General features: G+C 49.0%; 1 protein-coding gene across 6 annotated transcripts in view; it reads right to left on the bottom strand.

Annotated features, from left to right (window-relative positions):
- Positions 1-2,066: 2,066 nt before the first annotated feature.
- Positions 2,067-25,408, bottom strand: part of LOC134957458 (uncharacterized) — a 72,232-nt gene continuing 48,890 nt past the window's right edge. For all 6 annotated transcript variants that reach the window (XM_063939404.1, XM_063939402.1, XM_063939403.1 and 3 more), the window contains 4 exons: positions 14,564-14,664; positions 12,938-13,020; positions 3,291-3,434; positions 2,067-2,655 (listed from right to left, as the gene is read on the bottom strand). In XM_063939404.1, coding sequence (XP_063795474.1) covers positions 2,528-2,655; positions 3,291-3,434; positions 12,938-13,020; positions 14,564-14,664 — 456 coding nt within the window. In that variant the 3' untranslated portion in view covers positions 2,067-2,527. The remainder of the gene's footprint in view (positions 2,656-3,290; positions 3,435-12,937; positions 13,021-14,563; positions 14,665-25,408) is intronic.

Below are 25,408 nucleotides of genomic sequence, written 5' to 3'. Positions count from 1 at the left end.
TCTTTCACAGGATGACATGATGGAAGACACGCCACTCTCTCTGTACAGCTACTAGAGCCCAGGGCGTCCCGAGCAGTAAGCCTTATTTTGCACAAGACTTTAAATCTCTCTTTGTTATTGTGAGCGCCAGGATGGAACAGATTTTCTCGTCTCATCGGTTCCCACTGTGCCTTCAATCAGTGTGGTGTAAGATGAGGGGCTTGTGGCGGAGTTTGGATTATTTCGCCCATTATTTGCCCAATTGTGCAAATCAGAACAAGGCACAGGATCTACTACTGAAGACCATTCTCCTGGCCAAGGTATCACCCTCTGTTCCGTGATGGGCCCTCTGTTGTTCCGAGGCACCTGCAGTGGGGTAGCGAATGTTCCCCAGTGACCAGGCTTTAATCCTCATTGTTGTGTGTTAACCTGCCTTTATATAGTGACATCATTTTAGCATCTTTGTGCATTTCCAAGCGATTTTGTGAACGTTTAGCCTTCAGACCCAGTGCGACCTCACTTGCCCCCCACCAAATCTGTGCCTATCGCGCTGGCGTTTCCTGGACCAGAAGCTTTGCAGTGAAGGAACTTGTAAATGCCGAGTCCAAGAAAGTCAGGATTCACAGAGGGCCTGGAGATTTGGATCTGTTCTGCAATATACTTATATATAGCAATAAGACTGTAGCAAGATATTTGTATGTTATCACAATATAACGGGGTGTACTGGTTGAATATTCAGTTTCCATAGAAACAACTGGCACTGATATCCCCATATGGCCATGCAATAAATTCAGTGAACATGCTTAGTACATGGTAACATACAGCGGTGTATGAAGGGCCACATAACCCAGAATACAGGACAGGCCTATATGAAAGGCATCAATGTTCTGACATATATGTAAATCTTCCTCTGCAAATCTTGGAATCTGTTACCACCAGTTTAGGAATAAACCAAACGTGTCTACAACAGACGCCTGGACTGCAAAAGAAAATATGGTGTAAGCCTCGCTTATTCTAGACACTTTCACCTATAGGTTTGTGAATGTTGCCAACAGCTATTTAATAGAACATTAATTTATATTTCAGGCTTCACAGTCCTTTAACTTTTCAGTAGCAAATAGGGGACATATTGTGATTTAGTTGGGGATTCGCAGGAGAACATTAAGAAAACCCAGAGTCCACAAGCGTTTATATAACCCACAGTAACCAATCATATGCTTTCATTTAAACTGCACAAAAAAAGGAGCAAAAGTATCTTGAGTGGTTGCTATGGGTTACAGCACCTGAATAACCCCACCCCCTTACAACTGGTGCATCAAATGTTCAGCCCTGTATCGTTATGAGATGAAGACTATTTGGGTCTACATAGGAGGGAGCAAATGTTATTGGCGTCGGGAAATGGCACAGAGCACAGGAGGTATGAGAATGTAACACTGTGTTGTGATTTCCTAACACTGCACTCGCCATAGATTGTCACCATGCAGGAGTCGCACAAGGTGCTGCCTTATGGCCGGCATCACGTAGGTCACAGTCATGCACAACACTGCCGCTGTCACTGCAAGTGCCGCCATGTTGCTTTGTTTGTCATATTAGAACTTACAGGAATTGTTGCCATATCTGCAACTGTGTTCAAATTGCACCTCTGTCTTAATTACTTTGTGGAAGTTGTACTGAAATTGTTTTCTCTCTAGTTTTATTACTTGTTGAAATAAAATTTATTTTTCCCCAGTTCTGTCTCAGTCTTTTATTGATTGAATCTCCCATCCCTGAGGCAGCATTTTAGAGGTTACAAGGTGATGACTTATACCCAGTTTCCAATTCCCGGGTGCGACCTGGCATTTGCGTTCTGAAAGCGGTATAACATGGAAATCTGCGTCCCATAGAGATCAATAGACGTTTGTAGTCTGCCTACAGGGACCAATGCTACACAATTGATAGTATATCAATAACCGGTTCCTTAACGAGGTGGCAATGCAGACACCTGGGGCTTTACAAGGCTTCGTTACAGACACACTCACCCACAAAGTGTAACCCTGACCATGGATATTGCAAGACCCCAGCCCAATGACACTGCACACAGTCATATAAACAGTAATGTCCTGAAAAGGGTTTATTGTCCTTTTGCTGTAAAAGTTCCATTGCATATGAAATCTAAAAAAATGTCTACCCATTATAAAAAATATATAACATCTAGAAGCACAAAATACATAGCAGCAGATAGTGATTCAATGATTGCACAGCCGTCCTTCAGTTATACAGCAGCACAGATGGATTTCTCGTGGCCGCAATACACCCCTTGTTGGGGGACGAATTAGAGATTGCATATGATCCTTCAGTACCAGATTCAAATGATTGTACATATTCTTCAGCATTCTGCATTTTCAATCAAGGTTGATAAGGGAACACCCAATTGTAAATAAAACTTTCTTCCCCGTCTCTTCTGGAGCAGAAATGGTCATAATGTGAATTCTAAAAAAAATAAAATAGTCATTTGTGGTTGGAGCTGGAGGTGGCTGCACCTGAGTAAACCCAGAGTGGGGGGCATAGGTCACAGGTCACTGAAATTAAGCTCTGGGGGGCTGTCTGAAAGTCCATCCAAGTCATCGCTGAGGTTTAGGTCACTCAGACTGCTCCTGGTCCTCCGCTCTTTGCTCGAGCTGGACTTCTCTCTAGATCCTGCAGACCACAAAACAGGGAAAGGCTATGTGAAAACGTGAGCAACACTGTACACTCTGCTGCATCACGGGAGGTATTACAGCCAGCTGCATACACTGAGGCTACTGTACTGACTAGATAACAGACGTTTGCAATAAAATGCTTCTATATGGAACATGGAAAGTGAATGTTTGGGATTAGCGCCCTCTATGGGCCATCACTTTAATATGCATGCTAGCCATTAAATCACTCAGTTGTCCATTTATCATTAAATGTTTGCCACTTATTCCCCAAAAACATGGCGTTAGACCGTTGTAGCCTATGGGCAATGGCAGTTGTGCATGCGTGGTTAGCGGGACCGCGCATCCACAAGAGTCCTGCTACCACTCTGAGCACATGCCAGGGACAGGCTCCTTACGGAGCCCTTGTCCCTGCAGACATTTGCCCGGTATAATCGCATACTGCAATACGATTCTGGCACAAATATCGGACCAGATCGCATTGAGTATGTAATTAAAGATATACCGACCCCTAATTCTACTTTACTAAGGACACCATTACCATTAAATTCCTTGAATAAAAAGAGAAACATGAGATTGCAAGGAAAGTCACACAGGGAACCTATATTATAACTAACATGCGGAAGGGGCTGATACCTTTGGAGACATCGGGGACCCCAAGACTGTATGACGTGTCTGCAGAACTGATGTCACCTAAGCTGATCTGTGAGCCGGCGTCATCTGCGGAGGAAGAGGACGGTGATTTGCTGACCTTCTGTCTTCTCGCAGATCTCCTCGGTTCTGTACATAATACACATCAATATGCAATAAAAGATTATGTAATGACCGAGCAATGAAAATATTGTGATAATACATATTACATTACTATAGCAAATTATAGTTTTCAGGAAATTATTTTTACTAAGGGAATATAGGGATTAACACTGCACTAATGTAGATAATATATGGCATAGTGTACTTTAACTGTATAGAGTGGTTCGCAAACTGTGTGCCGTAGCACCCTGGGTGCCTCTGGGAACTTTTAAGGGTGCCTTGGATTGGTGGTCCAGGACCAATTCAACTTATTTATGGTCAATGTTATAGGCAAAACCAGGGCTGGTGGCTGCCAATCATAAATATATATACAAACAGAAGCAAATCCTGTCCCTCACCACATAACTGACCCTAAGGATGACATATAAACACAATTTACTTAATTTAATATTTCTTTCTAAATTTCTCAACGAGAAACTTTTGGCCTAGGGGTGCCGTGAAAAAAAATGAGATTTATGGTAAGAACTTACCGTTGTTAAATCTCTTTCTGCAAGGTACACTGGTCTCCACAGGGAATGACATTGGGATGTAGAGTAGGATCTTGATCCGAGGCACCAACAGGCTAAAAACTTTGACCTTCTTCCCAGAATGCATAGCGCCGCCTCCTCTATAACCCCACCTCCATGCACAGGAGCTCAGTGTTTGTTAACCAGCCCAATGCAGTAGCAGGCAAAAAGAGACGACAACCATTAGTAGCCACATATACCACATTCTCACGACAGGAGAAAGTGTCAGCGGCTAATGCCTTATCAACCCAAAGAAGCTAAGTGCGTCAGGGTGGGCGCCGTGTGGAGCCCAGTGTACCTCGCAGAAAGAGATTTAACAACGGTAAGTTCTTACCATAAATCTCGTTTTCTGCTGCGGGGTACACTGGGCTCCACAGGGAATGACTTTGGGGATGTACTAAAGCAGTTCCTTATGGGAGGGGACGCACTATAGCGGGCACAAGAACCCTGCGTCCAAAGGAAGCATCCTGGGAGGTGGATGTATCAAAGGCATAGAACCTTATGAACGTGTTCACTGAGGACCACGTAGCCGCCTTGCACAATTGGTCAAGGGTCGCACCACGGTGGGCCGCCCAAGAAGGTCCAACAGACAGAATAGAATGGGCCTTAATGGTAGCAGGAAGACCATCCTGTACATAAGCATGTGCAATCACCATTCTAATCCATCTGGCCAGGGTCTGCTTGTGAGCAGGCCAGCCACGGTTGTGAAAACCAAACGGTACAAAGACTTCTGAAGGGAAGCAGTCCTCTTCACATAGATAAGGACAGCCGGTACCATATCCAAAGACCGCTCTTTGGAAGACAACTCAGGAGAGGCAAAGGACGTAACAACAATCTCCCGATTAAGGTGGAAAGAAGACACCACCTTAGGTAAATACCCGGGACGTGTTCTAATAACCGCCCGATCACGGCGAAAAATCAGATATGGTGACCTACAAGACAAGGCACCCAAATCAGACACCCGTCTAGCAGAGGCAATAGACAGCAGAAACACTAGCTTAAGAGAAAGCCACTTAAGGCCTGCAGATTCAAGAGGCTCAAACGGAGACCCTTGCAACGCCTCCAGAACCACTGACAAGCCCCAAGGAGTCACAGGCGGGACATAAGGAGGTTGAATCCGCAACACACCCTGAGTGAACGTATGCACATCAGGTAAGGTCGCAATTTTTCTCTGAAACCAATCCGACAAGGCAGAAATATGAACCTTGATGGAGGCCAGACGAAGGCCCAAGTCCAGGCCGTACTAAACTTGTAAACATCATGATTGTTAGATGTGCACCAAGTAAAAGTAAGCATTCCAGACCCTATGGTAAATCCGAGCAGAAGCCGGCTTACGGGCCTTCAACATGGTTTGAATGACCGCCACAGAAAATCCTTTGGCCCTGAAGACGGAAGCTTCAAGAGCCACGCCGTCAAAGCCAACCGGGCTAAATCCTGATATACACAAGGGCCCTGAACGAGGAGATCTGGGCGCTGTGGAAGTAGAAGGGGACGCTCTATCGAGAGACCCTAAAGGTCTGAGAACCAATGCAGTCTGGGCCACGCGGGAGCGATCATAAGTAGGATTCCTCCTTCTTGCTTGAACTTCCTTATTACAGTAGTGACACCGGAGGGAACACGCATGGCAGCTGAAAGTTCCATGGAATTGCCAGTGCGTCCACGAATGCTGCTTGAGGATCCCTTGTCCTCGCTCCGAAGACCGGAACCTTGTGATTGTGTCGAGACGCCATCAGGTCCACATCTGGGAGGCCCCACCTGTCCACGAGTAGTTGAAACACTTCTGGATGGAGGCTCCACTCTCCGGCATGTACGTCCTGACGACTGAGGAAGTCCGCTTCCCAGTTTTAGGACCCCCGGAATGAATACTGACGATATGTCTGGCAGATGGCGTTCCGCCCACTGAAGGATCCGTGATACTTCCCTCATTGCCATGCGGCTCCGAGTGCCGCCTTGATGATTTATGTACGCCACTGTGGTGGCGTTGTCAGACTATACTTGAACAGGACTGTGTTGTATTAAATGCTGGGCCAAGTTCAAGGAGTTGAACACTGCCCGCAACTCCAGAATGTTTATCGGGAGGAAAGATTCCTCCTTGGTCCACCGACCCTGAAGTGAGTGTTGCTCCAACACCGCGCCCCAACCTCTCAGACTGGCATGTCAGAAGAACCCAGTTGGAGATCCAGAAGGGACGACCCCTGCTCAATCGTTGGTCCTGAAGCCACCAGCTCAGTGACAGACGGACCTCCGGAGACAAGGAGATCATTTGAGACCTGATCCGGTGAGGCAGGCCGTCCCACTTGGCCAGAATCAACTTCTGTAGAGGGCGGGAATGGAATTGAGCGTACTCCACCATGTCGAAAGCAGACACCATGAGACCTAGCACTTGCATCGCCGAATGTATCGACACTTGCGGACGAGATAGGAAGAATCGAATCCTGTCCTGAAGCTTCAGGACTTTCTTCTGAGACAAGAACAACCACTGGTTGTGAGTGTCCAACAACGCCCCCCCAGGTGCACCATGCTCTGAGCAGGGACCAGGGAAGATTTCTTCCAGTTGATGAGCCACCCGTGGGCTTGCAGAGACCGGATAGTCAGATCCAGATGGCGTAGGAGAATTTCTGGGTAATTTGCCAGGATCAACAAATCGTCCAGGTACGGTAGGATCCTGACCCCTTGACGGCGGATTACAGCCGTCATCACATCCATGACCTTTGTGAAGACTAGCGGAGCCGTGGTCAAACCAAAAGGTAATGACCGAAACTGGTAATGGAGGTTGGCAACCGCAAACCTCAGGTATTGCTGATGCGACATTGCAATAGGAATATGCAGGTAAGCATCCTGTATGTCCAGGGAGACCATATAATCCCCAGGTTCCAAGGCAAGAACAATAGAGCGAAGAGTTACCATACGAAACTTGGAGACCCTCACAAATTTGTTCAAGGACTTGAGGTTGAGGATGGGCCGGGAGGACCCATTCGGTTTCGGGACTAGGAACAGCGATGAATAGTACCCCTTGCCTCTCTGAGCCAGAGGCACCTGTACTACCACTCCTGTATCCAGGAGGGACTGTACCACCGACTGAATAGTTTTTGCCTTCACCTGATCCGAAGGGACGTCTGTCAGGCAAAATCGATGAGGGGGACGATTTTTGAAGGATATGGCGTAACCTCAAGTGACGACTTCCCGTACCCAGGCATCGGAAGTGGTCTTCAACCATTCCTGGGTATACCCTATAAGTCGGCCCCCCAAGAGAGAGGCCCGCCCCTTCATGCGGCAGGCTGGTCAGTCTTGGAAGCAGGCTGACGGGCAGCCCAGGCCCGTTTGGGTTTGGGCTTAGTAGGCTTGGAAGTGCGAGCCTGTTTCGGGTACACCTGACCCTTTGCTTTCCCTGAAGGACGAAAGGAAGTACGCTTAGCCTTCGGTACCGAAGGAGCAGTACTAGGCAGACATGCTGTTTTAGCAGAAGCTAAGTCAGCCACTATCTTGTTGAGGTCTTCTCCGAAAAGAATATCTCCCTTAAAAGGGAGCACCTCCAGGGTTTTCTTAGAGTCCAGATCCACGGGTCAGGACCGCAGCCAGAGAATCCGGCGAGCCAGTATGGATGTAGTAGAAGCCTTGGCCGCCAGAACACCAGCATCAGAAGCCGCCTCCTTAACGTAATGAGAGGCTGTGACAATATACGATAGACATTGTCTAGCATGATCAGAAGCGTTGGAAGACATCTCAGTTTCCAACTCCTGAGCCCATGCTTCAATAGCCTCTGCAGCCCAAGTCGCTGCAATGGTGGGCCGATGCACAGCACCCGTTAGAGTGTAAATTGCCTTTAAACAACCCTCCACGCGCTTATCAGTCGGTTCCTTCAGAGATGTGACGTTAGTTACAGGCAGAGCAGAGGATACCACCAGCTGCGCCACCTGCGAATCCACTGGCGGGGGTGCCTCCCAATTTTTACTTAGCTCCGCTGCGAAGGGATAGCGAGCCAGCATCTTCCTGTGAGGCGTGAATTTCTTCCCTGGATTTTCCCAGGATTCCTGACGTATGTCAACTAAATGGTCAGAATGAGGAAAAACTTGTTTAACTACTTTCTGACGTTTAAACCTGTCCGGTTTCTTAGGGGCAGCATCAGTCTCTGGGTCATCAGTAATTTGAAGAATTAGCCTGATAGCCTCCAACAAGTCAGGAACATCCACCTGTAAAACGGATTCCCCATCAGAAGCATCAGGATCAGAATCTGTGGGGTCAGTATATACGCCATCCTCATCAGACGAGGTGTCTGGGACGTTGGTGGATTGTGAGGAAGTAATAGCCCGCTTAGAGGACCCCTTGGTCTTAGGCAGGCGAGGGTTAGATTTCTGTTTAGTCAGAGATTGGTTCAATTGCTGTAACTGAGAGGACAGTTGATCTGCCCACGGCAGATTAACTGCAGGGACCATACGTGGTTGTACTGGCACAGGAGGTCACATAGGGGGCGCAAGTCTAGTTACTAGCGTACTCAATAATGTTGAAAAAGTAGCCAAGGCGGGACATTTTGAACCCCCGTTGCTACGGTCCCACTGGGGGGCAAGGAACCCCCAGAACCAGAACCCTCAGCTGCTCTATTCTCCTCAAATGTGTCTGCAGCGTCACCACCATGCAATGTGGGATCAGCCCCAGCTCCGTCGCCCCTCGTAGCTGACATATTTGGAAGCTCAATGCGAGGCAACCCAGTATAATAACAGCAGCACAATACCTGACAAGAATCCCCTGTGTAGTGTATGAGCACAAACAGAGAATTCTAGAGGTATATGGTAACTAAAATTCACAGAGAAAAATCTCCTATATAATAGCCCTGTGACTCTGTGCCTGGCCCTCTAACGCTGGGTGGAGTCACAGCAGTGGGCGAAGTCACAGAGCCCACCACATGTGCACGCTGTTAGGTGCTGCTGCCTGTCTGTCTCACCCCTCCGCCATCAGCAACTTGGACCCCCGGCCGCGGCGCCGGGGGCACAACAACAACTGCTGCCGCCTTACACACTTATGAGGGACTGGTGGCGCAGGAGAAGCCTTTCATAGCCCTCCCTGACCCGCGTACAGAGACCCAGCGCCTCCTCCACGCACATCCAGACACGGCGACAGGGGGGTCAGAGGGGCCCCGGTGATGAAGTATACAGTATTATGACATTTTTACAATTGCCGCCTGACCGCCCGCCGCCTTAGCCTGTCACTTGGTTCCGCCCGGTCGTGCCGCTGCCCTTCCCACCGGAACTGCCGCAAATGCAGTGGATCATGCAGCGCAGAGCCAGCCCTGTGGTGTGCACACCAAGCTCTGCCCCAGCCTCCCGCCGGCGCCGAACACAAGGATAGTGTCAGAATGGGGGGTGCGACCCGCCCCCGGGGGGACACCAATGTGCCAGCTCTTCTGCTGTGACAGGAGCCGAGTGAGATAATCCTCTGCAGCACTCGGCTCCTGTCACAGAAAAGAGCCGGCACACACAGTCCAGTCTCCGGGGGCAGCCAGCATCTTTGGCCAAGCTGGACCCCCCCCCCCCCCCCCCGCCCCGGAGCAAGAGAAAAAAATACCCGCGAGGCCACGGCCCTTTAGAATTAAGCCACGCCCCCTTTAGAATTAAGCCACACCCCTTTTCTGCCCCCGCCCTGCGTCTCTGTATCCCCTCCCTACCGCCCAGCGTCTCTCTATCCCCTCCCTACCGCCCAGCGTCTCTCTCTATCCCCTCCCTACCACCCTGCGTCTCCGTATTCCCGCTCTGCGTCTGTGTCCCTCCCTACCGCCCTGCGTCTGTGTCCCCTCCCTACCGCCCTGCGTCTCTGTTCCCTCCCTACCGCCCCGCGTCTCTCTATCCCCTCCCTACCGCCCCGCGTCTCTGTGCCCTCCCTACCGCCCCGCGTCTCTGTATCCCTTCCCTACCGCCCCGCGTATCTGTATCCCCTCCCTACCGCCCGCGTCTCTCTATCCCCTCCCTACCGCCCCGCGTCTCTCTATCCCCTCCCTACCGCCCCGCGTCTCTCTATCCCCTCCCTACCGCCCCGCGTCTCTCTATCCCCTCCCTACCGCCCCGCGTCTCTCTATCCCCTCCCTACCGCCCAGCGTCTCTCTATCCCCTCCCTACCGCCCAGCGTCTGTGTCCCCCCCCCCCCTACCGCCCGCGTCTCTGTATCCCCTCCCTACCCCCCTGAGTCCCATAGAGGGTCCATACCACCGGCTCCTGGATACCTCCCTGACAATCCCTCACCAGGAGGACAGGAGCCGTAACCCCCTGCGGTGCCCCCCGTAGTTACCGGTATATCGGTGATGCTCCGCTCTGCCGCCGCCTCCTCCTTATTCCACACACACCAAGCGCAGGGCGCAAGCCCAGCACCGAGCACATGACCGCGCTGCCCATGGCCATTGGCCCTGGGAGCAGCGCCAGGCTCCTCCTCCTCCTCCTACTGCACCTGAGGGGGGCGCGCACATAGCACATGCAGAGGGGACTGGTGCACCCGAGGCCTGCGGCCGTGTGGAGGGCTCGCGTGTGCAACGTGTCCGCGTTTCTACACCTGAAGGATCGTACGGTGTAGAGACAGGACACAGCTGCCCCTGTTCCTCATTGTAGCAGCACTCCCCTCTGTGTCTAATGACACCATATACCTCTTCATGCGGGTATGTCTATATCACATACATCCTTATATTGTTACAAATAAAATTACATAGTTATAGGTCCCGCACACCCCCTCCCCCACCTGCATCCACCCCCCCTCCATCCACGGCATCTACAGACTCCCTGCCTCATCCGCGGTCCCCCCCGCACCTGCTACATTCTGTACATCGTGCCCTGAAGCCACTCTTCACCCCATCGCAAGGGGCTACGCCCCCCTTACCATCGGACGCCATTTCGTCGTGCAATATTTAACCACTAACAATCCTAGGAATGCAGGTAATACTCCATATAATACAAATATTTAACCCCAGCAAGGCGGACTGGGGTTAAGGGGGCGTAGCCCCTTTTGATGGTGTAAAGAGCGCCTAGTACACAATAAGTATATCTTGTCAACCACCTATATTAGAAAATAACCCTGACGCACGTAGCCCCCTCAGGTTATAAAATATAGGAATAGCAATCTGAGTGAGATACACGAAATGGAGGTCACACAGCAGCTATATGCACATACACAGTCACATTACACAATGCAGAAATTATGACATGCAATAAAACTGCACTGGACTAGCAATACAGAGTAGTACTAAGTATGGCTATACAGACAAAAGATATAACAATGCACAGTAAATACTAGTTGTATATCACAGGGTACTTGTACTATAGAACCCTGACTAAATGCACTCTTTCTAAACTAACGCTGTCAACAGACATGTAGAATACTGAAGTGTCCTGTAAAATGCACAGCACTGACATGCAGACGGCTTTACAGAGGAGGATTTGCCCAAACAGTCCCAGGATCAGCTCAGCTTGTCCTAATGGCGCCCAAACGCTGACAGGGAGTGAGGGAGAGAGAGATATGCAGCTCCAGGGTGGGAACATTTATTCTAATTGGGCCCTGGGGGAGGGGCTACAGGTCAAAGCCTTATTTCCCTGCTGGACTTCACTACCAGGTACTGTGGGCTGTATAATAAATGTTGTTTAATAAAACTGACCTGTGCCCTTGCCCTGGTGGTCTAGTGGGGTCCCTGTACTGCCACAGTGTCCACGGCCGCGCTGGATCGCGATTTCCCGCGGGTCCCATCTGGAGGACCCTCTTACCTCATTCCCTGTGTGCGGCCACGCAATCCAGGAGAACAGCGGTCGTGTGTGTGACTAACTGGGAGAAAACCAGAGCCTCCGCTGTAGGCACCCGACAACCAGGGCGCGGGAGTGTACAGCGCCGATGGGGGAGGTGATGTAGCTGCAGCAGGAGATGTCTGACTGACATCTAAACACAGTCAGTGTCACTGCTGCAGCCCTGAAGTCTTCATTTTTCACTTTAAATGGAACAGCCCCCCTGTTGTATGCCTGCACTGCATGGCACCAACTACAAAACCGAGCTCCTGTGCACGGAGGCGGGGTTATAGAGGAGGCGGCGCTATGCATTCTGGGGAGAAGGTCAAAGCTTTTAGCCTGTTGGTTCCTCGGATCAAGATCCTACTTTACACCCCAATGTCATTCCCTGTGGAGCCCGCAGCAGAAAATTCTGATACACTTTGGTGGAGCGATTCAAAAAAGTTTGGGAACCACTGGTATAGAGGGGAAGCGGTTAACGTACCGCCAGTCGGGATTGCGGTGATCACAATGCAGACGCCGGAATCCCAACAAGCGGTCAAATGCCGGCGCCGGAAAACTGGCGACACAGGTTATTCTCCCTCTGTGGGTGGCCACGACACCCATAGAGGGAGAATATAACCTGTGGCAAGCGCAGTGAGTCACCAAGCCCGCAAGGGGCTTTCTAGCGCTCGCCCCGCTGCCGGCATACTGGTGGCCGAGATGCCGCTGTCGGTATACTGACGGCTGGCATTCCCGGCCGCTGGTATATCATACTGAATCCGTATAGAGCATAGAACAACAAGTTAATTGCTAATTAGGACCTACAGTATTCAATATACAGCACAATGAATGGTGCATATGTCTCTATGTAGAGCCCTGGCCGACAGACAGAGTAAAGTAAGCAGAATATAAGAAATGGATAAAACAGACTATATAGAATGTAGTTAGAGCTTAGCTGGTATAACGTGTATTATATATTGTGCTTCCTGCTGTAAAATGAGGATATCAGGCATTACCAGGAATCGGTGACCACATATAGGGAAAAGACCTGTATACAAGGTGCCTTCTATCCTCCTGCATTGTACGTCACTTACTCTAATACACAAGTTCCTATTGTAAACACAGACAAGTCGTTTATATCAGGTTTTCTAAGTCTATCCAGCATCTCACATGTGATATATGTAGAATATAAGACACATTTATCATATTGCCAATTATCTGGGATCTCACTGACCAGATCTATCGCTCTTGACTTTGTGGCCAGAAATTTTCCCCTCCACAATCCTCACGTCTTCCTTCAGGTCACTGATTGCAGATCTGAACAATGAAACATCCCTATCAATTGCTTTGCAAAGTAAGTTACTGAAAACAAAGATCACAAAGTGCTTCCTCTGAACGTCAACCTGATTAATGGGAAAGTTTACAAATAGTAGTAACAATGCAATTACAAAGAATGAATTTGCCACTGAAACCAGAAAATTTGGTGGCGTTACTGTTAATGGGATTGGCGTGGGCCTTGTCATTAACGGGAGAGGGTGGGGCTTATTAGCAGTAATGGGATAGGGTGGAGTTTATCATTAACGGTAATGGGATAAAGTGGGATTTATTGTTAGTGGTAATGGGATAGTGTGGGACTAATCACTAATAATAATGGTAGAGGTAGGATTTATCGTTAGTTGTAATGGTATAGGGCGGGGCTTATCGGTAAAAGGTCATGGATCCTTTGGTAAAGGAGGGGCTCATCTGTACAGGTAATATCTGATCTGGTGGAGCCTTTGGTAAAGGTGGGGCTCATCTGTAAAGGTAATATCTGATCTGGTGGAGCCTTTGGTAAAGGTGGGGCTCATCTGTACAGGTAATATCTGACGTGGTGGAGCCTTTGGTAAAGGTGGGGCTCATCTGTACAGGTAATATCTGATCTGGTGGAGCCTTTGGTAAAGGTGGGGCTCATCTGTACAGGTAATATCTGATCTGGTGGAGCCCTTGGTAAAGGTGGGGCTCATCTGTACAGGTAATATCTGATCTGGTGGAGCCCTTAGTGAAGGTGGGGCTCATCTGTACAGGTAATATCTGATCTGGTGGATCCCTTGGTAAAGGTGGGGCTCATCTGTACAGGTAATATCTGATCTGGTGGAGCCTTTGGTAAAGGTGGGGCTCATCTGTACAGGTAATATCTGATCTGGTGGATCCCTTGGTAAAGGTGGGGCTCATCTGTACAGGTAATATCTGATCTGGTGGAGCCTTTGGTAAAGGTGGGGCTCATCTGTACAGGTAATATCTGATCTGGTGGAGCCTTTGGTAAAGGTGGGGCTCATCTGTACAGGTAATATCTGATCTGGTGGAGCCTTTGGTAAAAGTGGGGCTCATCTGTACAGGTAATATCTGATCTGGTGGAGCCTTTGGTAAAGGTGGGGCTCATCTGTACAGGTAATATCTGATCTGGTGGAGCCTTTGGTAAAGGTGGGGCTCATCAGTACAGGTAATATCTGATCTGGTGGAGCACTTGGTAAAGGTGGGGCTCATCTGTAAAGGTAATATCTGATCTGGTGGAGCCTTTGGTAAAGGAGGGGCTCATCTGTAAAGGTAATATCTGATCTGGTGGAGCCTTTGGTAAAGGAGGGGCTCATCTGTAAAGGTAATATCTGATCTGGTGGAGCCTTTGGTAAAGGTGGGGCTCATCTGTACAGGTAATATCTGATCTGGTGGAGCCTTTGGTAAAAGTGGGGCTCATCTGTACAGGTAATATCTGACGTGGTGGAGCCCTTGGTATAGAGAATGGATACTGTGGGGTTATCGGTACAGGGATACTGTAGAGGTTATCAGAAGATGTTGGTTATATAATACACACAGATATCAGTACCTGATCTGCAATACATCACGCTGCACTCCCTGTGTGTTTGATGTGACCCTGTCCAGCTCTTGTGCGTGGATCTGATCGCTGCTCAGTAACCGCTCCAGCGCCTATAGAAACGGATAGGCATATGTATATTACATACATCACATATAGACTCTTCCCTGTGTAAGGCTCAGTAACCATATTCACCCCTAATCTGCATAACAGACCAGCACATACTCCACATATGGCGCACAGCTCATGACTAAAGGCTACAAGCAGCATAGACACAATTATTTACATACAGCAATATTATCTACGTAGCAGGGTTCTACATCCCACACCCAAAGTCAGGGAATCAGAACGGTGCAAGATGCTACCCCTATTACTCTGGCCAATGAGAACGCGGGGAAACATGATAAATGACCAATTACAAGAACGTCAAAACCCTTTTCATATGCAAATGAAGCAGTCTGGGTTACGTTGGGATAAATTAAAGTCATTTATACTGTTTGTACTGTTTGTTAAACTCTGGTTCCTCTGTGTGTTCAGCCTGTAGTGTTATTTGGATTTATTCTTTGCATTACAGGTGTCATTTTCTTTCAGACATGATTTTATATGTTTTTATATTCCATTACAGGTTTTAACTTGCAATACATTTAACGTGGGTTTATCTTCTATTTGAGTAGATTTTTTCCCCTGTAATTTCCAGACTGTTGTTCAATATTATTAGTCATTTTTTTAATAGTAATATTTGGGTGAATGTGTTGACCTTTGGTAACGGAGACCTCGTCGCCTTGGTCTGGTCCTTACAGGTGTTCTCAGCCCCTCATTGTTGCCTGATTACAGAGCGGCTCTTACTTGCACAGCAGGTTGGGGAGTCTCTAGCCTGGGTATGTTTATATTATTATCACTAGTTATCAGCCAGACAAAATGACGGAACAACATAACTAATGTCAGCGTCTGTGCACGTCCAAATGGAGTAACACTTGAATTGCTCCATAGGGGCGCCATCTAGTGGCCGCCAGTGTGCAGGACACTTGAATTGCCCCTATAGAGGTGGAGCAGCGTTAGATTTTTATTATGTAGGCTTAGTAACATTTATTAATATAGCACTGGCAACGTATTTAGGAGACTGGGAATTGACAAAGAATAGGAGAGTGCTGCTGGCAAGCTTACAAGCTATAGGACAATAAGGCACACAGTAACCATGCATCTTAGTTGCAATGCAATGTGACTAGGACACACGAGCAGTCTGCGCTGATTAATTTGATATGCAACACTTATATATGTGTGTGACTGAGTCTCTGAATCTGTATACGAAGCGCTACAATATAGCAGCTGCAGCTTTTTTTCCCCAATAAGCGTTCTGTTCTGCTCTGAATACAGACTCAGTCCCACACTATATACAAGTGTCATATCAACTTAATCAGCAGTTTCCTTTTGTGCCCTAGCGGCATTGTGTTGTAACAAAGATGCATTTTCGGCAAAAAAAGACGACCGACGCTAGAAAATGCTCTTTTTTTTCTATTCGCCAATGAATTGCGGTGAAAGTACTATAGTATCGATGATTATATCATGTTATTAGCCTTTATGATGTAATAAGAGGATTTTGGTACTGACCGATAAATCCATTTCTCTGAATCCTCTAGGGGACACTGGAGTCCTATACAGTAGGGGTGTGAAGCTTGCAACCGGAGGTGTGGCACAATCTAAAATTAGCATTGTCTGCACAGCCGGCTCCTCCCCCTTCACATCCCTCCTCCCTCAGTTTGAAAAATTTGACTGAGAGAATAGGATATGATACTATAGCACATGGAGAGGAACCGAACCGTACAACATATCAAACAGCATCCAAGAAACTCTTAACCGAAAAACTAATGCCGTTTGCACAAGAACATTGAACACAGCAGGCTGACAGCACCGAGGCGGGCGTCCAGTGTCCCCTAGAAGATTCAGAGAAATGGATTTATCGGTAAGTACCAAAATCCTCTTTTCTCTTTCATCCACTAGGGGACACTGGAGTCCTATACAGTAGGGGACGTCCCAAAGTTATCCCCCAGGGAAGGAGTGCTGTCGGTGGCCTGCAAAGCTAAACGTCCGAACTTAAGAGTCTCCGGACGCAAAGGTATCAAACTTGTAAAATTTTGTGAATGTGTGGGCTGAGGACCACGTCGTCGCTCTGCAAAGTTGAGTAGTGGAAGCACCTCTGGCAACCGCCCACGAGGCACCCACTGATCGGGTAGAATGAGCATCCGTCTGAACCGGAACCTGTTTGCCACAGGAAATATAAGCTTGCCGAATGGCAAGTCTAATCCATTTAGACAAAGACTGCTTAGATGCTGGCCAACCCTTCTTTGGCCCATCATAAAGAACAAACAAATGGTCCGACTTTCTGAAGGACGACGTAACTTGTACGTACACCCGTAAAGCTCGGACAACATCCAAGGACACGTCCCCATCTGCGAGACCTTTGAAAGATGGGACCACAATTGGCTGGTTTACATGAAACCCCGAAACAACCTTCGGAAGGAAATCTGCTCTTGTACGGAGTTCTGCCCTATCCTCATGAAAAATTAAAAAAGGACTCCTACAGGATAAAGCTCCCAACTCAGAAACCCTCCTAGCCGAAGCCAAGGCAAGTAATAACGTAACCTTCCAAGAGAGATATTTCAGGTCTGTTCTTGCTAACGGCTCAAAAGTTGGTGATCTCAAATATTCCAACACCAAATTTAAGTCCCATGGTGCAGGACGAAAAGGGGGTTGTATCCTCAGAACCCCCTGTAAAAAGGTTTGAACCTCTGGCAAGGATGCTAACCGCTGTTGAAAGAGGATGGAGAGAGCTGAAATCTGAACCTTCAGAGAGCCCAACCTCAGTCCTCCATCTAGACCGACCTGAAGGAAAAGTAGAAGTCTGGATAAGTGGAAGTTCGTTGAATTCCACCCACGTTCCTGACACCAGGCTATGTACCTCTTCCAAATCCTGTAGTAGTGCCTGGCTGTGACCGGCTTCCTAGCGGCAATCATCGTAGGAATGGGCATTCTTGGTATCCCTCGGTTTCTTAAGATCTGGGTTTCAATAGCCACGACGTTAAACGCAGCTTGTTCAGGTCTTGGTGTAGGAACGGTCCCTGAGATAACAGGTCCTCTCTTTGAGATAACCGCCAAGAATCTTCCGCTAGTAACCCCCGCAGGTCTGAGTACCAACTCCTGCCAATCTGGTGCAATTAGAATTGCCCACACTTGTTCTCGTTTCACCCTTTTTAGAACCCTGGGTATGAGTGGGAATGGTGGAAAAATGTAAACCCTCCTGTAACACAGAGGAAGTGTTAATGCGTCCACTCCTACTGCTGCTGGATCTCGTGTCCTGGACACATATCTGGGCAGCTGATGGTTTTGCCGAGACGCCATTAGGTCAACCTGAGGCAGACCCCATCTCCTCACTACCATGTCGAAAATCCGTGGATGTAGGCACCACTCTCCCGGATGCATGTCCTGGCGACTGAGATAATCTGCTTCCCAGTTCTCCACACCTGGAATGAACACTGCAGAGAGGATGATGTTTCGCCTTTCTGCCCACAACAAGATCTTTGTGGCATCTTTTAACGCCATCCTGCTCTTTGTTCCTCCTTGACGGTTTATGTAAGCCGTCGTTGTGACATTGTCCGACTGTATCCTTACGTGTTGACCCCTGACTAGGTCTTCTGCTAAGAGAAGCGCATTGTAAACTGCTCTTAGTTCGAGGATGTTTATGGGTAGTCTGCTCTCCAATAACGTCCATCTGCCCTGAAACTGATGTTCCTCTAAGACGGCACCCCAACCTCTGAGACTGGCGTCCGTTGTCAGGATCCTCCAATCCCAAATGCCGAATCTCTTGCCTGCTACAAGATTCCTGTGCAATGACCACCAAATTAAGGAGGTTCGTATGCACGGTGGAAGTCTGATTCTTCGATGTAGAAGCCAGTGGGAACCTGCTCCATGAGCAATGAGGTTCATCTGGAATGGTCGGGAATGAAGTCTACTGTATTGGAGAGCTTCGAACGACGCCACCATCTTCCCGAGAAGTTGCACACAGAGGTGCAGAGAAACCTCAGTACTGTCCTCAGTACCTGAGCCACTAATCTCTGTAGGTCCTGGACCTTGTTCTCTGGTAGAACACTCTCAATTGTACCGTGTCCAAGATGAGACCGAGGAATTGAATCCGTTGAGTCGGCATGAGGTTGGATTTCTGGAAATTGACACCCATGTTGAATAAGAAATTGATGAGCTGTCTGAACATCCTTGATCAATCGATTCTGAAATGATGCCTTGATCAGTAGATCGTCTAGATAAAGGTATAATCGTGACCCCCCAACAGTCGCAATCCTGCAACCATGATTGCCATGATCTTCGTGAAGATTCTTGGGGCTGATGATAGACCAAACGGCAAGGCCCTGAATTGGTAGTGATGCTCCACCAGTGCGAACCTTAAGTAAGCCTGGTGAAGAGTCCAGATTGGAATATGCAGATATGCATCATGAACTCGCCCTGTTCTAAGCCTGCAATGACCGATTGGATTGATTCCATCTTGAATTTGTAGACCCTTAGAAACTGGTTTAAAACTTTTAAATTGAGTATTGGTCTGACCGTCCCGTCTGGCACGACAAAAAGATTGGAATAGAACCCAGTTCCTCTCTGAGAGGCGGGAACCGGAATAATGACTTCTGACCGTAGCAATTATTGAATTGCTGCCCGTAGTGCCCTTGGTTTCTGAGGGCACTGAGGAAATCCTGTTGTAAAAAAACTGACTGTGAGGCCTCTGTTGAAATTCCAGTTTGTATCCCAGAGAGATTAAGTTGTTCACCCAAAGTTCGGGTGAGGTTTTCGCCCAGATGTCCTGAAAACCTTCAAGACGTGCGCCCACCAAGGGGGAACCCAGGTGAGCTGGGAGGCCGTCATGATACGGTTTTGTCAGCAGGTTTATCCTGCTTTCTGGTTGCTGCCTGTGGGCGGCCTCTACTTCTGCCCCCACGTGCTTGTGTACCGAAACCCCTTCCTCGGGCTCGAAAGGACTGTGATGTAAATGAAGTAAACGCTGGTCCCGAATAACCTCTCCTAGCCTATGGAGCGGCTCTCATATAAGGAGTAGGCAGAAAAGTGGACTTCCCAGCTGTAGCCTGCGAAATCCACTTGTCCAACTCTGGACCGAAAAGCATCTCACCCCCAAAGGGGATGGATTCTACCGCCTTCTTGGTGTCAGTCTCCTTGCCATTCTCTGAGCCATAAAATCCGTCTAGCCGATATGGCCAATGCGAGATGCTATCCTGCTAATATCCTTAGAGGCTTGACACAAGTATGAAACAGATTCTCGAATGTGTTCTGCCAGTTGGGTAATCTCTTCTAAGCTATTTTCCTCCTCAATAGCTTGTACAATACGTCCAGACCATGCACCCATGGCCTTGTTTACCCAAGCACAGATGATCGCAGGTCTCTGTGCTGCACCAGCTGCTACAAAAATGTACTTTAACACTGTGTCAACCTTATGATCTGAAGCATCCTTTAAAGTTGTTACGTTAGGAATTGGTAAGATTGTCTTCTTCGACAACCTTCCTAGGGAAGCACCCACTACTGGTGGAGTCTCCCACTTATCCATTACACCCTTAGGTAGGGGATAAGTTACCTGAAACCTTTTCGGAAATTGAAAGCGTTTGTCAGGTTGTTTCCAAGCCTCCTCCATCTGAGATTGGAGGGATTCAGGAATGGGAAAAACTGCTGAACGCGGCTTTTGGGATTCGAACAAATCGAAATCTTTCGTCTCCCGTACTTCTTCTACCTTAAAGTTTTGGATCTCCTTTACCGCGTCAATTAAAGAATCAAGACCCGAGATCGCCGTGTCCTCCTCTGGAAAATCGGCATTTAGGTTAGATTCAATTAACTCACCTTCCTCTGTATCAAGGAGAAGACCCTCTTCCTCCTCTGATTCCGGTATAATAGGAAGAGGTCTTTTAACAGCCTTGCGCACACTCGTTTCTGCGTGTGCGGGCGGTGTTAACCTGATGAGAAATTCCTCCATCGTCTTTGAGAATCCTGCAGCCCACTCAGATTGCTGCTTGCGCGATTCTGCCATCTCCTTGGAGATTCTATTAGCAAGTTGTCTTCCCATGACCTAGCCAGAGAACTGCTCCCAGGTGGGGCGTCCTTGTCCAAGCACACCCCGGAGCTGCCAACCCGCATGCTCTTCTTGTTACATTTTGTAAAACATAAAACAGGTCTTGGTTGCCTTAAACATGTTGTTTAAACCCCTAACCAGGGTATTACGCAGCGCTTTCACCCTTTAAACTAGGAAGAGAAAGAATGGGAGATGACGGAAGCGAAGGTATCGGATCCGGCTGGAATTACCTGTCCCTTTTTTATATAAAAGGAGCAGGCCAAAATATTTTTACATTAAAAAATAAGATTTTACACCTACCGGTAAATCTATTTCTCGTAGTCCGTAGAGGATGCTGGGACTCCGTAAGGACCATGGGGAATAGACGGGCTCCGCAGGAGACATGGGCACTTTAAGAAAGAACTGAACTCTGGGTGTGCACTGGCTCCTCCCCCTATGCCCCTCCTCCAGACCTCAGTTAGAGAAACTGTGCCCAGAGGAGATGGACACCACGAGGAAAGGATTTTGATAATCCAAGGGCAAGATTCATACCAGCCACACCAATCACACCATATAACCTGTGAGAAACTACCCAGTTAACAGTATGAACAAACAATATGTTCTCGGACCAAACCGATGAAACTACAACATAACCCTTATGTAAGCAATAACTATATACAAGTCTTGCAGAAGAAGTCCGCACTTGGGACGGGCGCCCAGCATCCTCTACGGACTACGAGAAATAGATTTACCGGTAGGTGTAAAATCTTATTTTCTCTAACGTCCTAGAGGATGCTGGGACTCCTTAAGGACCATGGGGATTATACCAAAGCTCCCAAACAGGCGGGAGAGTGCGGATGACTCTGCAGCACCGATTGAGCAAACAGGAGGTCCTTCTCAGCCAGGGTATCAAACTTATAGAACTTTGCAAAGGTGTTTGATCCCGACCAAGTAGCTGCTCGGCACAACTGTAATGCCGAGACCCCTCGGGCAGCCGCCCAAGAAGAGCCCACCTTCCTAGTGGAATGGGCCCTAACCGATTTTGGCAACAGCAATCCTGCCGAAGAATGCGCCTGCTGAATCGTGTTACAGATCCAGCGAGCAATAGTCTGCTTTGAAGCAGGAGCGCCAACCTTATTGGCAGCATATAGAACAAACAATGCTTCTGTCTTCCTGACCCTTTCTGTTCTGGCCACATAAATCTTCAAAGCCCTGACCACATCAAGGGACTCGGAATCCTCCAAGTCACACGTAGCCACAGGCACGACCAGTGGCGTAACTAGAAATTTTTCTCCCCCAAGCCAAAAAATTCTTCGCCCCCCCCCCCCATACTTGGCACTAGTAAAGTGAGAAATAAAGGGGTGTGGCTTCGTTGGAATGGGCGTGGCTTCGCGTAAAGGGGCGTGGCATTGCAGGAAAAGACTACCTTATACCCCAGTTTTGCAACCTGCACGCCCAGACGTTAGCCACCACAGGAAAGAAAAATAATCCTGATTCATGCCCCTTACATTATTTGTCATTTTTCCTCCTTATAGTAATGCCCAGTATACATTATTCCACATACTGCAATGGCCTTAGCCATTATGCCACACACAACAATGCACATGACACAATATGCACACACTGTAATGCCCCCGACACATTATGCCACACACCGTAATGCCCCCGACACATTATGACAGGAATCGCAATGCCCGTTATACATTATGCTACACACCGTATCTGTGACACAGTATGACACATACCGCAATGCCCGTTATACATTATGCCACACCGCAATGACCCCGAGACATTATACCACAATGCCCGTGATATAGTATACAACACACCGTAATGCCTGACACATTATGACACACACCGCAATGTCCGTGATACATTATGCCACACACCGTAATGCCCATTACACATTAAGTTCTACAGTAAGGCTTCTAATTACTTTTAAATTACCTGCTCGTTGCCAGGGGTTTCATGCTCTTTGTTCCATGCACGGTGCCAGGGGTTTTCATGCTCAGGGTGTCATGCTCGTTGCCAGGGGTTTCATGCACTGGGTGTCATGCTCGTTGCCAGGGGTTTCATGCACTGGGTGTCATGCTCGTTGCCAGGGGTTTCATGCACTGGGTGTCATGCTCGTTGCTAGGTGGTAGTGCTTGTTGCTAGGGCTGTGCTCCCAGTGCCACATATGCCCCCAGTGCCAGATATTCCCCCACAGTGCCAGGTATATGCCCCCAGTGCCAGATATTCCCCCACAGTGCCACATATGCCCCCTCAGTGCCTGCTCCCCCAGTGCCAGATATTCCCCCACAGTGCCAGGTATATGCCCCCAGTGCCAGATATACCCCCACAGTGCCAGGTATATGCCCCCAGTGCCAGATAGTCCCCCACAGTGCCAGGTATATGCCCCCAGTGCCAGATATTCCCCCACAGTGCCAGGTATATGCCCCCAGTGCCAGATAGTCCCCCACAGTGCCAGATATATGCCCCCAGTGCCAGATAGTTCCCCACAGTGCCAGGTTTATGCCCCCAGTGCCAGATATTCCCCCACAGTGCCAGGTATATGCCCCCAGTGCCAGATAGTCCCCCACAGTGCCAGGTATATGCCCCCAGTGCCAGATAGTCCCCCACAGTGCCAGGTATATGCCCCCAGTGCCAGATAGTCCCCCACAGTGCCAGGTATATGCCCCCAGTGCCAGATAGTCCCCCACAGTGCCAGGTATATGCCCCCAGTGCCAGATAGTCCCCCACAGTGCCTGCTCCCCTCCCCCTCCTTTGTGTTGGAGGGACACGGAGCGCATAGCGCGCGCCCCCCTGTGTCCCTCCTGGCTTTCCGGCTGTCTAATAAAGGAAGTGCCGGTTCGTGAGCCAATCAGAGCTCACGAACGGCACTTCCTGTATTAGACAGCCGGAGAGCCAGGGAGGGACACAGGGGGGCGCGCTCTGTGCGCTCCGTGTCCCTCCTTACAGCGGCGGAGGGAAGGAGACCTGCAGATTGACATGCGGACGCTCGTCCGCATGTCAATCTGTTCTAAGTCAGTGGCGCCCCCGCAGCCCCTCGCCCCCAAGCCACCGCGAGGACTGCGGCGGCAGTAGTTACGCCACTGGGCACGACAATAGGTTGGTTCATATGAAAAGATGAAACTACCTTAGGAAGGAATTGAGGACGAGTTCTCAACTCCGCCCTACCCACATGAGAAACCAGATAGGGGCTTTTATGTGACAAAGCCGCTAATTCCGAAACTCGCCTTGCAGAAGCTAAGGCTTACAACATGACCACTTTCCAAGTGAGGTACTTCAATTCCACCGTTTTAAGTGGTTCAAACCAAGGTGACTTAAGGAACCGTAACACCACGTTAAGATCCCAAGGCGCCACCGAAGGTACAAAAGGAGGATGAATATGCAGTACTCCCTTCACAAACGTCTGTACTTCAGGAAGAGAAGCCAATTCTTTTTGAAAGAAAATGGATAAGGCTGAAATTTGAACCCTTATGGACCCCAATTTTAGGCCCAAATCCACTCCAGTCTGAAGGAGACGGCCCAAATGGAACTCCTCCGTAGGAGAATTCCTGGCCTCACACCAAGAAACATATTTTCTCCATATGCGGTGATAATGTTTCGATGTCACGTCCTTCCTAGCCTTGATCAGGGTAGGAATGACCTCATCCGGAATACCTTTTTCCGCTAGGATCCGGCGTTCAACCGCCATGCCGTCAAACGCAGCCGCGGTAAGTCTTGGAACAGACAGGGCCCCTGTTTTAGCAGGTCCTGCCGTAGAGGAAGAGGCCACGGATCTTCTGTGAGCAACTCCTGCAGATCTGGATACCAAGTCCTTCGTGGCCAATCTGGAGCCACGAGGATTGCTTTCACTCCTCTTTGTCTTATTATTCTCAACACCTTGGGTATGAGAGGAAGAGGAGGAAACACATAGACCGACCTGAACACCCAAGGTGTCACCAGGGCGTCCACCGCTACCGCCTGAGGGTCTCTTGATTTGGCGCAATACTGCTTTAACTTTTTGTTGAGACGGGACGCCATCATGTCTATTTGGGGCAGTCCCCACTGACCCACGTTCTGTGCGAAGACTTCCTGATGAAGTCCCCACTCTCCCAGATGCAGGTCGTGTCTGCTGAGGAAGTCCGCTTCCCAGTTGTCCACTCCCGGAATGAACACTGCTGACAGTGCGCTTACATGACCTTCCGCCCAGCGAAGAATCCTGGTGGCTTCTGCCATTGCCACTCTGCTCCTTGTGCCGCCTTGGCGGTTTACATGAGCCACTGCTGTGACATTGTCCGACTGAATCAGAACCGGCTTGTTGCGAAGTAAGTCTTCCGCTTGACACAGGGCGTTGTATATGGCCCTCAACTCCAGGACGTTGATATGGAGACAAGCCTCTAGACTTGACCAGAGACCTTGGAAACTTCTTCCCCGTGTGACTGCTCCCCAACCTCGGAGGCTCGCGTCCGTGGTTACCAGGATCCAGTCCTGAATGCTGAACCTGCGGCCCTCTAGGAGGTGAGCACTGTGCAGCCACCACAGGACAGATACCCTGGCTCTGGGAGACAGGGTGATCCTTTGATGCATGTGTAGATGAGACCCGGACCATTTGTCCAGTAGGTCCCATTGAAAAGTCCTCGCATGGAACCTGCCGAAGGGGATGGCCTCGTAAGATGCCACCATCTTCCCCAGGACACGTGTGCAGTGAAGCACCGAAACCTTTTTTGGCTTTAATAGGTTCCGGACCAGAGCCATGA

This window comes from Pseudophryne corroboree, chromosome 9 (assembly GCF_028390025.1).
Source record: "Pseudophryne corroboree isolate aPseCor3 chromosome 9, aPseCor3.hap2, whole genome shotgun sequence".
Taxonomy (NCBI): Eukaryota; Metazoa; Chordata; class Amphibia; order Anura; family Myobatrachidae; genus Pseudophryne; species Pseudophryne corroboree.
Note: the sequence above shows the minus strand (reverse complement) of the source record. Positions and strands in the feature narration are given on the sequence as shown.